The following is a 14672-nucleotide window of genomic DNA, read 5'->3' as shown; positions in this document are numbered from 1 at the left end:
AGCCCTTAAATCTTCCTGATTAGGTGTGGTAGGGAATATTCTTGGTGGGAAGTAGCAGAGAAGTAGTTTTGTAGACAGGAGTGGGACATGGTTATCAGAGAGCAGTAGAGAGGTGGTGGTCAGAGGCATATCCAAGAGGTGGTAGTATATAACTAGGTGAGGTTCAAGATATATGAAGGGATGGTTTTGTAGGAGAGGATGAGTAATTTGAATAGCATTCTGAAAGATATGGGGAGGGATTTGCAGAGTGCAGTGAGAGATGACAATCATTTTCATGGAGATAGATGGATTTGGGGGAATGCAACATAGAATAGATTGCAGTAGTCAAGGCAGGAGATGATAGGATAATGGATTAGAGTATTTGTTGCATTTAGGGTTTATATTTCGAGTTTGGAGGTGACCAGACTGCGAAAAAGACTGGGCGTGATGAGTAAAGCAGGGTGGAGTCTAGGGTGACACCAAGGCAGCCAGCTTTGGAGATTGAGGAAGTTGTGGAATTGTTGATGGTGAAACAGATTTTAGAGGAAGTGCTGGCTCTGATGGGAGGGCAGATTACATGAGCTGTTTGGACATCTTGAGCTTTAGCAGTCATTGGGACTGCCATGTGGAAAGAGAGAGATGGTTGGTCACACAAGATAGTAGAGAATTGGAGAAGTGGTAGATTTTGGAGGCAGAATAAGCGAATTAGAGAAGAGGTATGCTATGAAAAAGCAGACACACATGAACAGAGCCTAGTGGGAGTGAAGGCTATCTCACAGGTAAAAACACTGGAGAAGTGGCTGGACAAGTCGAAAGTGAACCAGGAGAGAACTTTCTCAAGATGGTCAATGAAGTGAAGGGGGAGCAGAAGAGGAGGGCAATCAATGAAAGCAAAAAAGTCATGGAGGATAAAGTATGGAGAACTGACAATTTATCAAACCTTCTAAAAGTTAAAGTGGAGGAGGTGTCCAAAGCAACCAGATATCAGCTATTATTTACCTTGTACATTCTAGAAATTGATAGCTAGAATCTAATTGGTTGCTATGGGCAACACTTCCACTTTTCCTTTATACAAGGTTTGATAAATCTACCCATAAGACTGTTTCACCCATCCCTCCCATTCATATTTGATAGGGAAGCAATTAAACAATGTTTTATGATTTAGCTGTACACAAACTGTTTCAGTTTGAAAATATGTAGTTACAAAACAATCTGCAGAATTTCAAACAAAGTCAGATTCTTAACTGAATATTAAAGAGAATCAGATGGGGAGTAATTTAGAACATTTTACTTTGAATTTAGCTTGTGTTGCTAGTATTAAAATCACAGGAAATCATGATATAGTTGCTGGATCCCTGTGTCAAGGGCTATGCCCAAACCAAAGTATGTTTTTTTTAAAAAAAAAAGTGTTAGGATTTCACCAAATATGCGTCACTATTGTTTCCACGTTCATTTGTTAATTGTTAGCAATATTTTTGTATTACATAAAATTACCAATTAACTATAAAGATAATAGCAACAAACAAAAAAATACAATTTGAAAAGCAAAGAGAAAAGTATAATAATATACATTTTACAATTTAATACAACATGAAAAGGGTTGTCAGTGTCCCAAAAGGATACAAATATTTAAGGCAGCTATAGAATGCATTCACGTGTCCATAGTGAACGCCTGTTAAAAGAGGTTTTCCACTTTAAAACACTGTACTAAATCACCATTTCCTATACCAGTACTTTGGTGGGGTCCCTTCTGTGGTTACCACAAGTAAAATGTTTGTCCCATTCTCACATGACAGCTAGAGAACATAACATTCAATAACATATTGACCAAATGAACTTTACAAGCTTTAAATGTGATTCTAATCAAATGTCAATTTACATAAGATATCACAACAGACTATTTAAACATAAATACACTTTGCCCTTTATTCCCTATTGTGTAGACCTTTGTTATCCCACAGGAACAATGTGCTGACCAGGTTAGAATACCAGACTCACTATCTTTAAACAAGATGGGGAGGGGGATCACGATTACTACACAATATGATTACGGCGCTAAACGTAGGACTCCTGTAGTGTATAGTGATCAAATGTATTTCTGAAAGGTCTACTGGACAGAACAGACATAATAAAACTACTAACAGCATATATGTGCCAAGCCGTGCAATATAAAGCAAAACCTTTAAGCTTCTAAAGACCAAATGCATTCAAGAAAATTAAGCTTTCAACATAACTTTAGCACACATGTCTCAGACAAGACGTCATAACTCCAAGCATTGGAACATAACGTTGACTAAGACTGTCCTGTCCTGCTGTGCAAGCTGCAATACTAAACAGTAGTCATGTGACAGGCGGTCACATGACCAAAACAATATCACAGAGCAACAAGTGCAACTGGGCACTGCAGCCATTCTCTGCCACAGAGGCTGGCATACAGCTGGACCACACACTGGCACCATACACTGGCACACAGCTGGACCACACACTGCAGCCTTATGGTATTACTGAGCACAGTGCGAACTACTGAACCGAGAATCTGATCACGTTTGAAATATTACACAATTGACACCCACTATAATCTCGGTTGTTTCTATCCAGCACTCGCATTATTAGCAAAGAGCAGTACAACATTGTAATTGTGAGACATAACCATTGACGTAGAGCGTTGCTCCATTGACAATAACAGATAAACTATGTACATAAGCGAGCACTCAGCCTCCATGTCTGTGCTACTGTACACATAGGAACCAGTGAATGGTAAAGATACGTCACATCCAGGTTACTTACATCAATGAGCAGCCTGCGGTTACCGTTCATCCTCCTGCTGTGGGCACACGTTGGATCTCATGTAGGATAGTAACCCTCCCGGTAGCTGTACCACTCTCCTGTAATCTGAGATCTGGCAGCCCTCCCCTTCCTTGTAGCACGTGTATTTCCTGTCCCCTGAAAACGTTTCCGTCAGTTGTTCTATCAGATCAGTTCTATATGAGGCGGAAAACTGCAGAATCTCTTTTATTTTATTGTGGTAGAAGACTGTTACCTGTCTTACTCTGCTGTGTTGTACCCCCACAATAACAGCTCCTCCTGATTTGCAGCACATGGGCAGCAAAGTGATGATGCTTGTATTATATGCTAAATAGAAAAACTCCATATTCATATAGTTTACCCACAGATTGTAAGCTTGTGAGCAGGGCCTTCTACCTCTTTGTCTGTATTACCCAGTATTGTCTATTACTATGTTTGTCCCCAGTTGTAAAGAACTATGCAATTTGCTGGCGCTATATAAATAAATGATGATAATGATGATTATAGTATTCCAGGTTAGCACACATGAAATGCACAGACTATTAGGTTGCATTTCAATTAATTCAATCAATGCTTGCAAAGCTGCTGTTTAACCAAAGCTAGTTTAAGTAATGTGGTGTAGTGCAAGCCTGCCAACCCGAGTCATTTTCCCAGTTATGTGGACTGGTATGTGTAGTGTGATACATTTTTATAATCTGCAAATGTTACAGTCACAATTTCTAAAGTAACATAAGCCTCACAAATGCATCATTGTTTATTTGTAAGGCACCGCACATCTCTGAATTAAAATACCATACATGAGAACAACATACAAGGCTGATGAGAAAAGTGCAGACGTGAGACAAAGGTTTGAGAGGACCGTGCTGTTTAAAACTAACAGTCTAGAGAGAGAGAGAGTGCAATGCTGAGAGAATAGGGGCTATTGGAACTCAGAATGGACATGGGACTGTAGCAGGCAGGGCTGCCAAGAAGAATTCAGGGCCCGGGTACAACAAATTCATGGGGCCCCCCTCATAGTGAAGTAAGCCCCAAAATTTTTTTGCGCCGCCTTACGGCGGCGCAAAAAAGATTAGGTATATGGTCATATATTCAGGGGCGTGGCTAGCCAAACGGCAGTGCAAAAATTTTGGGAGGTGCGGTCATGCATTTGGGGGCGTGGCAAACGTGCCATTGGGGCGTGGCTAACATAAAAACCACTAGGCTCTCAATTCGCCGGAGCGTCACATATGTTTAAGCACTCCTGACTTTCAGGACATCTACCACCACAGGGTAGTATACAAACAATGCAGTGTGTACACAAACAGTTCAGTCTTGGCCTACACCTTACATTGGACACAACATTCACCAAAAATTGGTATTGTCCCTACTAGAATCACAACATTTCACACACTGTGCTGCTCTCTCCTACCTGTTCTTCTCACTTTCTCCACCTGTGGCTGCTGCTTTCTTTAGTTGTGGCTTGTCCGGATCCAGAAATGTTGAAGGACCTATTTTGAAAAAAAAATGGCTACATTTAGAAAATTACAGCCAGCCCCAGCGTTAAATCAATAGCACCCACGATTAATAATTAGGCCTTCCTCCAGCTCCAATATTACAATAATGTGCCCCTTCATCATCGCCATGCCTTATGATCACACTGTGCCCTCCATGCTGTTTTTGCCCCCTTCATCTGGCTCCCCTTCATCAGACTATACTATGCTGCTCCCCCCTTTTTCAATCCCACTGTGCCATGCCTCCCCCCCCCCCTTTGTAACCCCACTGTGTCATGCTGCCCACCATTTTTTAACCCCACTGTGCCATGCTGACCCCTGTTTATTAACCCCACTGTGCCATACTGCCCCGTTTTTTAACCCATCTGTGCCCCTCTCATTTTTTCACCCCCTCTGTCATGCTGCTTTCCCATTTTTTAACCCCTCTGTGCTCCCCCCTCAATTTTTAACCCCTCTGACATGCTGCTTTCCCATTTTTTAACCCATCTGTGCCCCTCTCATTTTTTAACCCCTCTGACATGCTGCTTTCCCGTTTTTTAACCCCTCTGTGCTCCCCCCTCAATTTTTAACCCCTCTGACATGCTGCTTTCCCATTTTTTAACCCCTCTGTGCCCCCACTCATTTTTTAACCCCTCTGACATGCTGCTTTCCCATTTTTTAACCCCTCTGTGCTCCCCCTCATTTTTTAACCCCTCTGACATGCTGCTTCCCCGTTTTTAACCCCTTTGACATGCTGCTTTCCCGTTTTTTAACCCCTCTGTGCTCCCCCTAATTTTTTAACCCCTCTGACATGCTGCTTCCCTGTTTTTAACTCCTCTGACATGCTGCTTCCCCGTTTTTTAACCCCTCTGTGCCCCCCCTTATTTTTTAACCCCTCTGTCATGCTGCCCCCCCCGTTTTTTAACCCCTTTGTGCCCCCTCATTTTTTAACCCCTCTGTCATGCTGCCCCCCCGTTTTTTAACCCCTTTGTGCTCCCCCTCATTTTTTAACCCCTCTGTCATGCTGCCCCCCCCCCCCCCCCCGTTTTTTAACCCCTCTGTGCCCCCCTCGTTTTCCTCCCTTCACTTACCTTTTCTCCTCTCTTGGTCTTCTCTGCTGCTCTGTGCTCCATTGCTCCAGACTGACTGAATGCTGGGCATGACATGATGACATCACACCCAGCATTCAGACAGTCTGAATAGAGCACAGAGCAGCAGAGAGGAGGGATGCCGGCTCCGCGATCAGGTGAGTATGTTTTTTTTTTTTTTTAAACTAGCCTGCTCCCCCCACCAACGACCGAGCCCCCCCCCCCCCCCGCCAAAAAAAAGGAAAGGAAAAAAAACGTTTTGAAAAAAAAAATTAAAAAATTAAAAAAAATCAGCAGCGCAAGGGCCCGGGCCGGGCCCCCTGACATGCCGGGCCCGGGTAATTAGTACCCGCTCCCCCCCCTCTCGGCGGCCCTGGTAGCAGGTAGAACATGAAAACAGAGTAGTATCAGGTGAGAGTAGGATAGGCTACAGAGAAGAGAGCGGAGTTTAGTCAGACAAGGTAGAGAGCAGCATGGGAGATATCTCGGAGGTGGGAGTGAGAGGTGGTTGTCGGAGAGGCGTAGGTCAGAACAGAGCTGGATTAAGGCTTTGGGGGGCCCGGGGCACTTCAGACAGGGGGGCCCCTAAGATCTAAAATTAAGGGCATAGTGACACATCCTGGATTACATCACCTACAGCCCACAGTATGACACTTACAGCCCTCCCAGAGGGCTTGCGTAGGTTGTCTGCATAAGAAAAATCATTGCTTCCATAAAATAAAATACTGTACATTAAAACAATCATCAAAACACCACATTAAAATGGGTATTGACACCACACATTAAAACTAGCAATGATATTGCACATTAAAAATACCATTGATAACGTACACTAAAACTAGCAATGATACTGCACGCTGAAACTAGCAATGATACCGCACTTTAAAAATAAAATTTATAATGCACATTAAAACTAGGAATGATACCACAAATTAAAAATACCATTGATAATGCATCATTGGGCGTGGCCAGGCCACCCTCCTACAGACAAAAAACCTGCATTGTTGTGTACACCATTGAACGGTCACCAAAAATTGGGATTGTCCCACTAGAATCACAACATTTCACAGACTCTGCTGCTCTCTCCTACCTGTTCTCACTTTCACCACCTGTGCTGCAGGTTTCTTTAGTTGCAGCTTGTCTGGATCCTGGAATGTTAGGGGCCCTATTTGGAAAAAAAAATGGGTATATTTAGAAAATTACAGCCAGCCTCGGAGTTAAATAAGAACCACCCATGATTAATAATAAGGCCTTCCTCCAGCCCCAACATTAAAATAATAGTATTCACATTTAATAAATAAACCTATTTCCCTCCCTACAAACAGTCCCAGCAATAAATTAATAGTATTTACATTTTAGAAATATACCTATTTCCCGCAACCGTCCCTGCCATTAAATAATTCATAGGCAAATTTAATAAAGGGACCTCATTCTCCCCAAACTCACCCCCACATTCAGTAGCGCCCAAACCCCCCCTTTTTCCTTACTGTGCCTCTCTCCCCCCCTTTTTCCTTACTGTGCCTCTCTTCTTTCCTTTTTCCTTACTGTGCCTCTCTTTCTTCCTTTTTTCTTACTGTTGTTACAACTCTGTTGTTTGTACCTAGCAGCAGTGCCTCATACCACCAGAGGTGCTGCTGTTCTGTTCCTGAACTCTTCTACTTGCCTGAAGGAGTTAATCTCCTTGCATTATGCCTGATTAGAACTGCACCTGTCGCACTGCTTTAAGTACCTGCCTCTAGCTGTGCTTTGTGCAGTTTATCCATTTGTTCCTGGCTGCTGCTAACCTGCTCCTGTGCTGTTTGGTATATACCTGCTGGACTGAACTTCTGTGTATGACCCCTGCCTGTACCTTGGATCTTGCCTGCTTGCCTGAGACCCCAAATCGTTTTCCTGTACCTTGGACCACGCTATTTTGCCTGTTGCCCTGACCTTTTGGACAGACTTCTGGACCTTGCTAATTTGCTTGATCTCTGCCTGGCTATTTGGATTTGTTTGTCTGATCACTGCTTGATCCCTGGACTCTCTGCTTTCCTGGACAACCTTGTGCCTTCTGGACTGGGGTAAAACTTATAATACCTGTTCCTGCCATTTTTACTATACAGTCTCCTTAGGAACCTGTTCTTATCAGTGAATCTGAGCTATCTTTGTTTGTTTATTTACCTGAATAAAGACACTTTGCTTTACACTTCTGTTGCTCTTCGTGAATGCACTGGGATTCATAACAACTGTGCCTCTCTTCTTTCCTTACTGTGCCTCTCTTCTCCTCTTTTTCCTTACTGTGCCTCTCTTCTTTCCTTACTGTACCTCTCTTCCCCCCTTTTTCCTTACTCTGCCTCTCTTCCCCCCTATTTCCTTACTCTGCCTCTCTTCCTGTACTCCTTTTTTTGCCTTACTTTCCTTAATGACTCAAGCCCCTCTAATTGATCAGAAACTCTCACTCTGCTTGTCAGTGCAAGAAGAAGCTTCTAAGTCCTCTCAGGCAACTCAGGTGTCGGTTGCAGAACCCAAATCGAGCCTTCCGGATAGTTTCTCTGGGGGGGATCGAAAATTATGTAGCAATTTCAAGGAAAATTGCAAACTTTATTTCCGTCTGAGACCTTGCACCTCGGGTTCTGATCAACAGAGAGTGGGGATTGTGATCTCCCTTCTTCAAGGAGAGTCAGAGTCCGAGTAGCCGGAGTAGCCCAACACTTCATACAATGGATGCCTTCTTCAGTGCCCTGGGTGTCACGGGCACTAGGAGTCTTTACCCAGGGATCACCAGGTGATAGGCTTACCAGAGCAGTATAGGTGGTAATATGGTACTCTGGGAGCAGGGTGATCACGGAACAGGAAATAGCAGATGATGAGATGCTCAGGAAAGTCTATGACTAGCAGCACTGGCAATATGGAGGTAGTAATACACGAGGAACTGTATGGACAAAGGACACGTGAAGGTAGTCAGTGGTCTGCGGTAGCAAGTTGTACCACTGCTATAGTGAGGAGGAATGTCCAACAGAAACGAGGAGGTGATGAGAGTCAGCGGTCTGCGGATAGCAAGTTGTACCGCTGTCTGAGTGAAGGAATGGAATCCAAGTGGAGGTATCCGGGGAGTCAGTGGTCTGCGTTAGCAAGTTGTACCACTGCTATGTGAGGAGGTGCACGGGGAGAGACTGCAACACAATATATACACGGGCACCTTGACTTTGAACCACAGTGATATGCACAATATAAATGTATAGATGACTGAACAATACTGCCAATATAGAAAGTCTCTTGAAGTAGTCCAGCATAAGATAACACAGTCAATGATGGCAATAGACTCAGCGGATAGCACACTCCAGAGGAGAACCAACACAGTCCAGCAAGGTATGCAATACACAGCACAGTCAATGAGAAGTATGCATACCGTGGTTCAGGAGGCAGTCAGACAGGAGTGCAGAGATACCTGAACGGCAGGAGGTCGGCAGGATGCGAAGTCCCTGGATGGGTGAAGCGGTGGTCTAGTAGGTGCAGCGCACGGGTAGGTAGACCAGCAGGGAACACAGGAAAGCGTGGAGAGCGGATCAGCAGTAGATGGATGAGTAGTGCTGAGGAGTAGCAGCAGCGGGTCTCTGCGGGAACACGGAGGTAGCCAATAGCAACCAGCAGGTGCAGTAACGATGGGACACGGGAGAGCAGAGTTGAACAGGCACTGTTGATCACGGAGAATAGCGGGTAGCAATAGTGGAGGCAGACTCAAGGAAACACGGGAGCGTTGACAAGGACTGAAGACTGAAGCGCACAGAGGCAGCGGATAGGAATCAGCCAAACAGTCACGATGAAACACAGACGGGTTGCAGGTTGAAGACTGTAGTGCACGGAGGCAGCGGATAGGAATCAGCTAGCAGTCACGATGATGAAACACAGACGGGTTGCAGGTTGAAGACTGTAGTGCACGGAGGCAGCGGATAGGAATCAGCTGGCAGTCACAATCATGAACAGGTGAGTGGATGTGAATGAAAGACTGTAGTGCACGGAGGCAGCGGATAGGCATCAGCTAACAGTCCCAATGATACATGGTAGAGTTGAAGTGGTTAGAAGACTGTAGTGCACGGAGGCAGCGGATAGGAATCAGCTAGCAGTCACGATGATGAAACACAGACGAGTTGCAGGTTGAAGACTGTAGTGCACGGAGGCAGCGGATAGGCATCAGCTAACAGTCCCAATAATAGATGGTAGAGTAGAAGTGGTTAGAAGACTGTAGTGCACGGAGGCAGCGGATAGGAATCAGCTCACAGTCACGATGATACAGTAGATGGTAGAAGTGGTATGGGAACCACAGTAGGAGAAGTGGTTTGAAGACTGTAGTGCACGGAGGCAGCGGATAGGAATCAGCTCACAGTCACGATGATACAGTAGATGGTAGAAGTGGTATGGGAACCACAGTAGTAGAAGTGGTTTGGAAACCACAGAGGTAGAAGTGGTTTGGAAACCACAGGAATCAGCTGGGCTGAATAAACGAGGAAACACAGGAACACCTTCAGAGACTCATGGGGAATGAGACTCCAAGATCAGGCAACGTGGTGTTGACCACAGGTGCTTAATATAGGGAGGTTGCCTGATCTGCCAATTAAGTTAAAGGAACATACACTGAAGGTTTGGAAAGGGCTGCGCATGCGCAGTCCCTCAGGATAGAGGACGTCCACGGTTCCTAATAGTCCGGGAAGAAGCACTCACAGTCCGGTGAGTGACAGTACCCCCCCTTTTAAAGGTGGGCACAGAACGCCTGGAACCGGGCTTGTCCGGATTTTTGGAATAAAACTTCTTCAGAAGGGCAGGAGCATTAAGATCTTCAGCTTTGATCCATGAACGCTCTTCAGGACCAAAGCCCTTCCAATGAACGAGGAAACGGAGGACTCCTCGCGAAATTTTTGCATCCAATACCTCAGTAATCTCGAAATCCTCCTCCTGATGAACTTGAACTGGCTGCGGTGCTGAGGGAGGAGTCGAGAAACGATTGATAATAAGAGGTTTGAGTAAGGACACATGGAAGGCATTGGAAATCCGAAGATTCTTAGGAAGAAGAAGTTTAACACATACTGGATTGATAACTTGAATGATCCTATATGGACCAATAAAACGAGGGGCGAATTTCATAGATGGAACCTTCAAACGAATATTTTTGGTAGATAACCAAACCCGATCTCCAATTTTTAGTGGTGGAATAGCCCGCCTCTTCTTATCTGCGAAAGACTTATATTTGTTAGATGTCTTCTTTAAACAGGTTTTGACCTGAGACCAGATATTTTTGAAGGTCTGACAAGCAGTCTCCACAGCAGGAACTTGGGTGGGTGGGAGGGCAGGAAATTCCGGAAAAGACGGATGGTGACCGTAAACCACAAAGAATGGAGTTTTGGATGATGACTCATGGTACATGTTGTTATGGGCGAATTCAGCCCAAGGGAGCAATTCTACCCAGTTGTCTTGGTTGGCTGAAGAGAACATCCTAATAAAAGTCTCAAGATCTTGATTGACTCGTTCCGTTTGTCCGTTAGATTGCGGATGGTACGATGATGAGAGTGCTAATCGTATGCCCAAGGTTTTACAAAGGGCCCGCCAGAATTTGGAAACGAATTGTACTCCTCTATCTGACACAATCTCAGACGGACATCCATGGATGCGGAAGATTTCTTTAATGAAATGTTCAGCCAGAGTAGACGAGGAAGGTAAACCGGACAGAGGGACGAAATGAGCCATCTTCGAAAATCTGTCTACCACTACCCAAATAGTATTGTGATTCTTACTTGGTGGCAAATCAGTAACGAAATCCATACTAATATGGGTCCAAGGCTTGGACGGAATGGGTAGTGGTCGCAGCAACCCTGCTGGAGTTCTGCGGGAGGATTTGAACTGAGAACATAAATCACAGGAAGCAATAAACTCTTTGACGTCTCTCCTCATTGAAGGCCACCAGTAACTACGAGAGAGAATCTCAAAGGTCTTATGTTCACCGGCGTGTCCAGAAAAACGAGAGGCATGGAACCACGAAAGGATTTTCCTCCTCAGAGTAGGAGGCACGAGGGTCTTCCCAAATGGTAGCATTTTGGTGGATGAAGCAGCCAGAGAAATACATTTGGGGTCTAGAATAGCATGGTTGGGAACCTCTTCTACATCAGAGGACGTCACAAAAGCTCGAGATAGAGCGTCAGCTTTCTTGTTCTTAGCAGCTGGTTTGAAGGTTATAATTAATTCAAAACGGGAAAAGAAAAGAGACCATCTTGCTTGACGAGGGTTCAAGCATTGAGCAGATTGCAAATATGACAAGTTCTTATGATCCGTGAAGATCGTCACCGGATGGCGAGCTCCTTCCAACAAGTATCTCCATTCCTCTAATGCAGCTTTGATGGCCAGCAACTCCTTGTCCCCGATAGTATAGTTTTTCTCTGCGGGCAGAAGACCCCGAGAGTAGAAGGCACAAGGATGTAATTTTTGTTGCTCCGAGCGTTGGGAGAGAATAGCTCCTAAGCCCACATTAGAGGCATCTACTTCTAGGAAGAAGGGGAGTGTCACATCAGGTTGTCGCAGAATGGGAGCAGACGAGAAGGACTCTTTGAGGATTTGAAAGGCTTGGAGAGCCTCAGATGACCATTGCTTAGTATTAGCCCCTTTCCGAGTTAAGGCCACAATGGGAGATGCAATGGATGAGAAGTCTTGAATGAAGCGTCTATAGTAATTGGCAAAACCTAAAAAACGCTGGATGGCACGAAGAGTAGTTGGCTGAGGCCAATGTAGTACAGCATTTACTTTGTCTGGATCCATCTTCAGGCCAACTCCGGAAACTATATACCCCAAGAATGGAATCTGGGGTAACTCGAATGAACATTTTTCCAATTTACAGAACAATGAGTTTTTCCGTAGTCTGGAGAGGACCTCTGCCACATGTTGGTGATGAGAAGGCAGGTCCTGTGAGAAGATCAATATGTCGTCCAGGTAGACAACGACACATACATATAATAAGTCCCGAAAGATCTCATTGATGAAACCCTGGAAAACCGCGGGGGCATTACACAGCCCGAAGGGCATTACTAAATATTCGTAATGCCCATCTCTGGTGTTAAACGCGGTCTTCCATTCGTCACCGGAACGGATTCTAATTAAATTGTAGGCACCACGAAGATCCAACTTAGTAAATATCCGAGCTCCCTTGATGCGATCAAATAGCTCAGTGATCAGCGGAATGGGATACCGATTCTTGATAGTAATGGCGTTGAGTCCACGAAAATCTATACAAGGGCGTAATGATCCATCCTTCTTTTTGACGAAGAAGAACCCAGCTCCAGCGGGAGAGGTGGAAGGTCGAATGAACCCACGCTGGAGATTCTCCTGTATGTACTCAGATGTGGCTTGAGTTTCAGGTAACGAGAGAGGATAGACCCGACCCCTGGGAGGAGTCTTGCCGGGTAGAAGGTCGATCGGACAATCCCAAGAACGATGAGGAGGAAGACGTTCAGACTGAGCTTTATCAAACACATCGGCAAATGAAGCATACTGAGGAGGGAGTCCCGGGGAGGAAGATGAGATGGAAGATCGCTGTACTTTAAGAGGAATAACTTGAGAGAGACAACGATGGTGACATTCAGACCCCCAAGACGTAACTTGAGGGGTGCGCCAGTCAATCTGGGGAGAGTGACACTGAAGCCATGGAAGGCCTAAGACAATCGGACTTGTCGTAACAGGAAGAATTAAAAACGAAATTTCTTCATGGTGTAGTACACCAATCTGAAGGGTTACTGGAGATGTACTCTGGGTGATGAGACCATTGATGAGGCGTGATCCATCTATAGCCGTCACAGTAATGGGTGTTTTTAAAGTGATCACTGGTAGGGACCATTGATTCACTAGTGATTTAGAAATGAAATTTCCTGCTGCTCCGGAATCAATCAATGCCTGTGACTCAAAGGATTTGGTAGCAAAGGAAATCGTAACATCAAAAGCGCAGACTTTAGATTTCATGGACAATGGAGAGGACTCCAGGGACCCTAACTTCACCTCTCCAGAACTAGTTAGGGCCTGGCATTTCCCGATCTCTTAGGGCAAGAGCTGAGCATATGCGTGGAATCAGCACAATAGATACAGAGTCTATTCTTTACTCTTCGTTTCCTTTCCTCTGAAGATAATTTGGAACGTCCTATCTCCATGGGAATCACAGAGGATGGAGCTGGACGAAATTGAGGGTTTAAACGAAGAGGTGCTTTGACAGCTGTTGTTTTCTCAGACTCTCTTTCACGAAATCTCATATCTACACGATGGCAAAGAGAGATCAAATCTTCTAGTGACGAAGGAAGCTCTTGGGTAGTCAGTGCATCTTTAATTTTATCGGAGAGCCCCTGCCAGAAGGCGGCAACTAATGCTTCAGTGTTCCACTGAAGTTCAGAGGCTAAGATCCTAAATTGAATGACATACTGTCCTACTGTATGGGAGCCTTGTCGCAAACGAAGAATGCTGGAAGCAGCGGAGGTCACACGACCTGGTTCATCGAACACACTTCGGAACGTGGAAATGAATTTGGCACTATCTTGTAGAATTGGATCGTTTCTTTCCCACAGAGGGGAGGCCCAAGCCAGGGCTTGTCCAGAAAACAATGAGATAAGATAGGCCACTCTGGAACGATGGGTAGAAAAATTTTGAGGTTGGAGTTCAAAATGGACTGAACATTGGTTAAGGAAACCTCTACAAGTTTTGGGGTCCCCGTCATATTTTGACGGAGTAGGCAGGTGAAGCGTAGGAGCTGTAGACACCTGGGATGGCACTGGGGAAACGGAGGAAAGCACAGGAGCTTCAATACTAGCTGTAACAGTCTGTCCAGATGTTCCTTGGGAGGTTAACGATTGGTAACATTGAAGTAACAGCTGTTGGCGAGCATCCTGTTGCTCCACACGACTGACCAGATGCTGCAGCATCTCTTTAGCAGTAGGTTCCGTATCTGGGTCTGTCATGGCCTGATCTTACTGTCACGGGCACTAGGAGTCTTTACCCAGGGATCACCAGGTGATAGGCTTACCAGAGCAGTATAGGTGGTAATATGGTACTCTGGGAGCAGGGTGATCACGGAACAGGAAATAGCAGATGATGAGATGCTCAGGAAAGTCTATGACTAGCAGCACTGGCAATATGGAGGTAGTAATACACGAGGAACTGTATGGACAAAGGACACGTGAAGGTAGTCAGTGGTCTGCGGTAGCAAGTTGTACCACTGCTATAGTGAGGAGGAATGTCCAACAGAAACGAGGAGGTGATGAGAGTCAGCGGTCTGCGGATAGCAAGTTGTACCGCTGTCTGAGTGAAGGAATGGAATCCAAGTGGAGGTATC

General features: G+C 45.1%; 1 protein-coding gene across 1 annotated transcript in view; it reads right to left on the bottom strand.

The window, feature by feature from the left end:
• Nucleotides 1–2954, bottom strand: part of TMEM192 (transmembrane protein 192) — a 55015-nt gene extending 52061 nt beyond the window's left edge. The window contains exon 1 of the mRNA XM_075197999.1: nucleotides 2767–2954. Within this exon, the coding sequence (XP_075054100.1) occupies nucleotides 2767–2796 (30 nt within the window). The 5' untranslated portion in view covers nucleotides 2797–2954. The remainder of the gene's footprint in view (nucleotides 1–2766) is intronic.
• Between the last annotated feature and the right edge of the window lie 11718 nt (nucleotides 2955–14672).

This window comes from Mixophyes fleayi, chromosome 1, assembly GCF_038048845.1.
Source record: "Mixophyes fleayi isolate aMixFle1 chromosome 1, aMixFle1.hap1, whole genome shotgun sequence".
Lineage (NCBI taxonomy): Eukaryota > Metazoa > Chordata > Amphibia > Anura > Limnodynastidae > Mixophyes > Mixophyes fleayi.
Note: the sequence above shows the minus strand (reverse complement) of the source record. Positions and strands in the feature narration are given on the sequence as shown.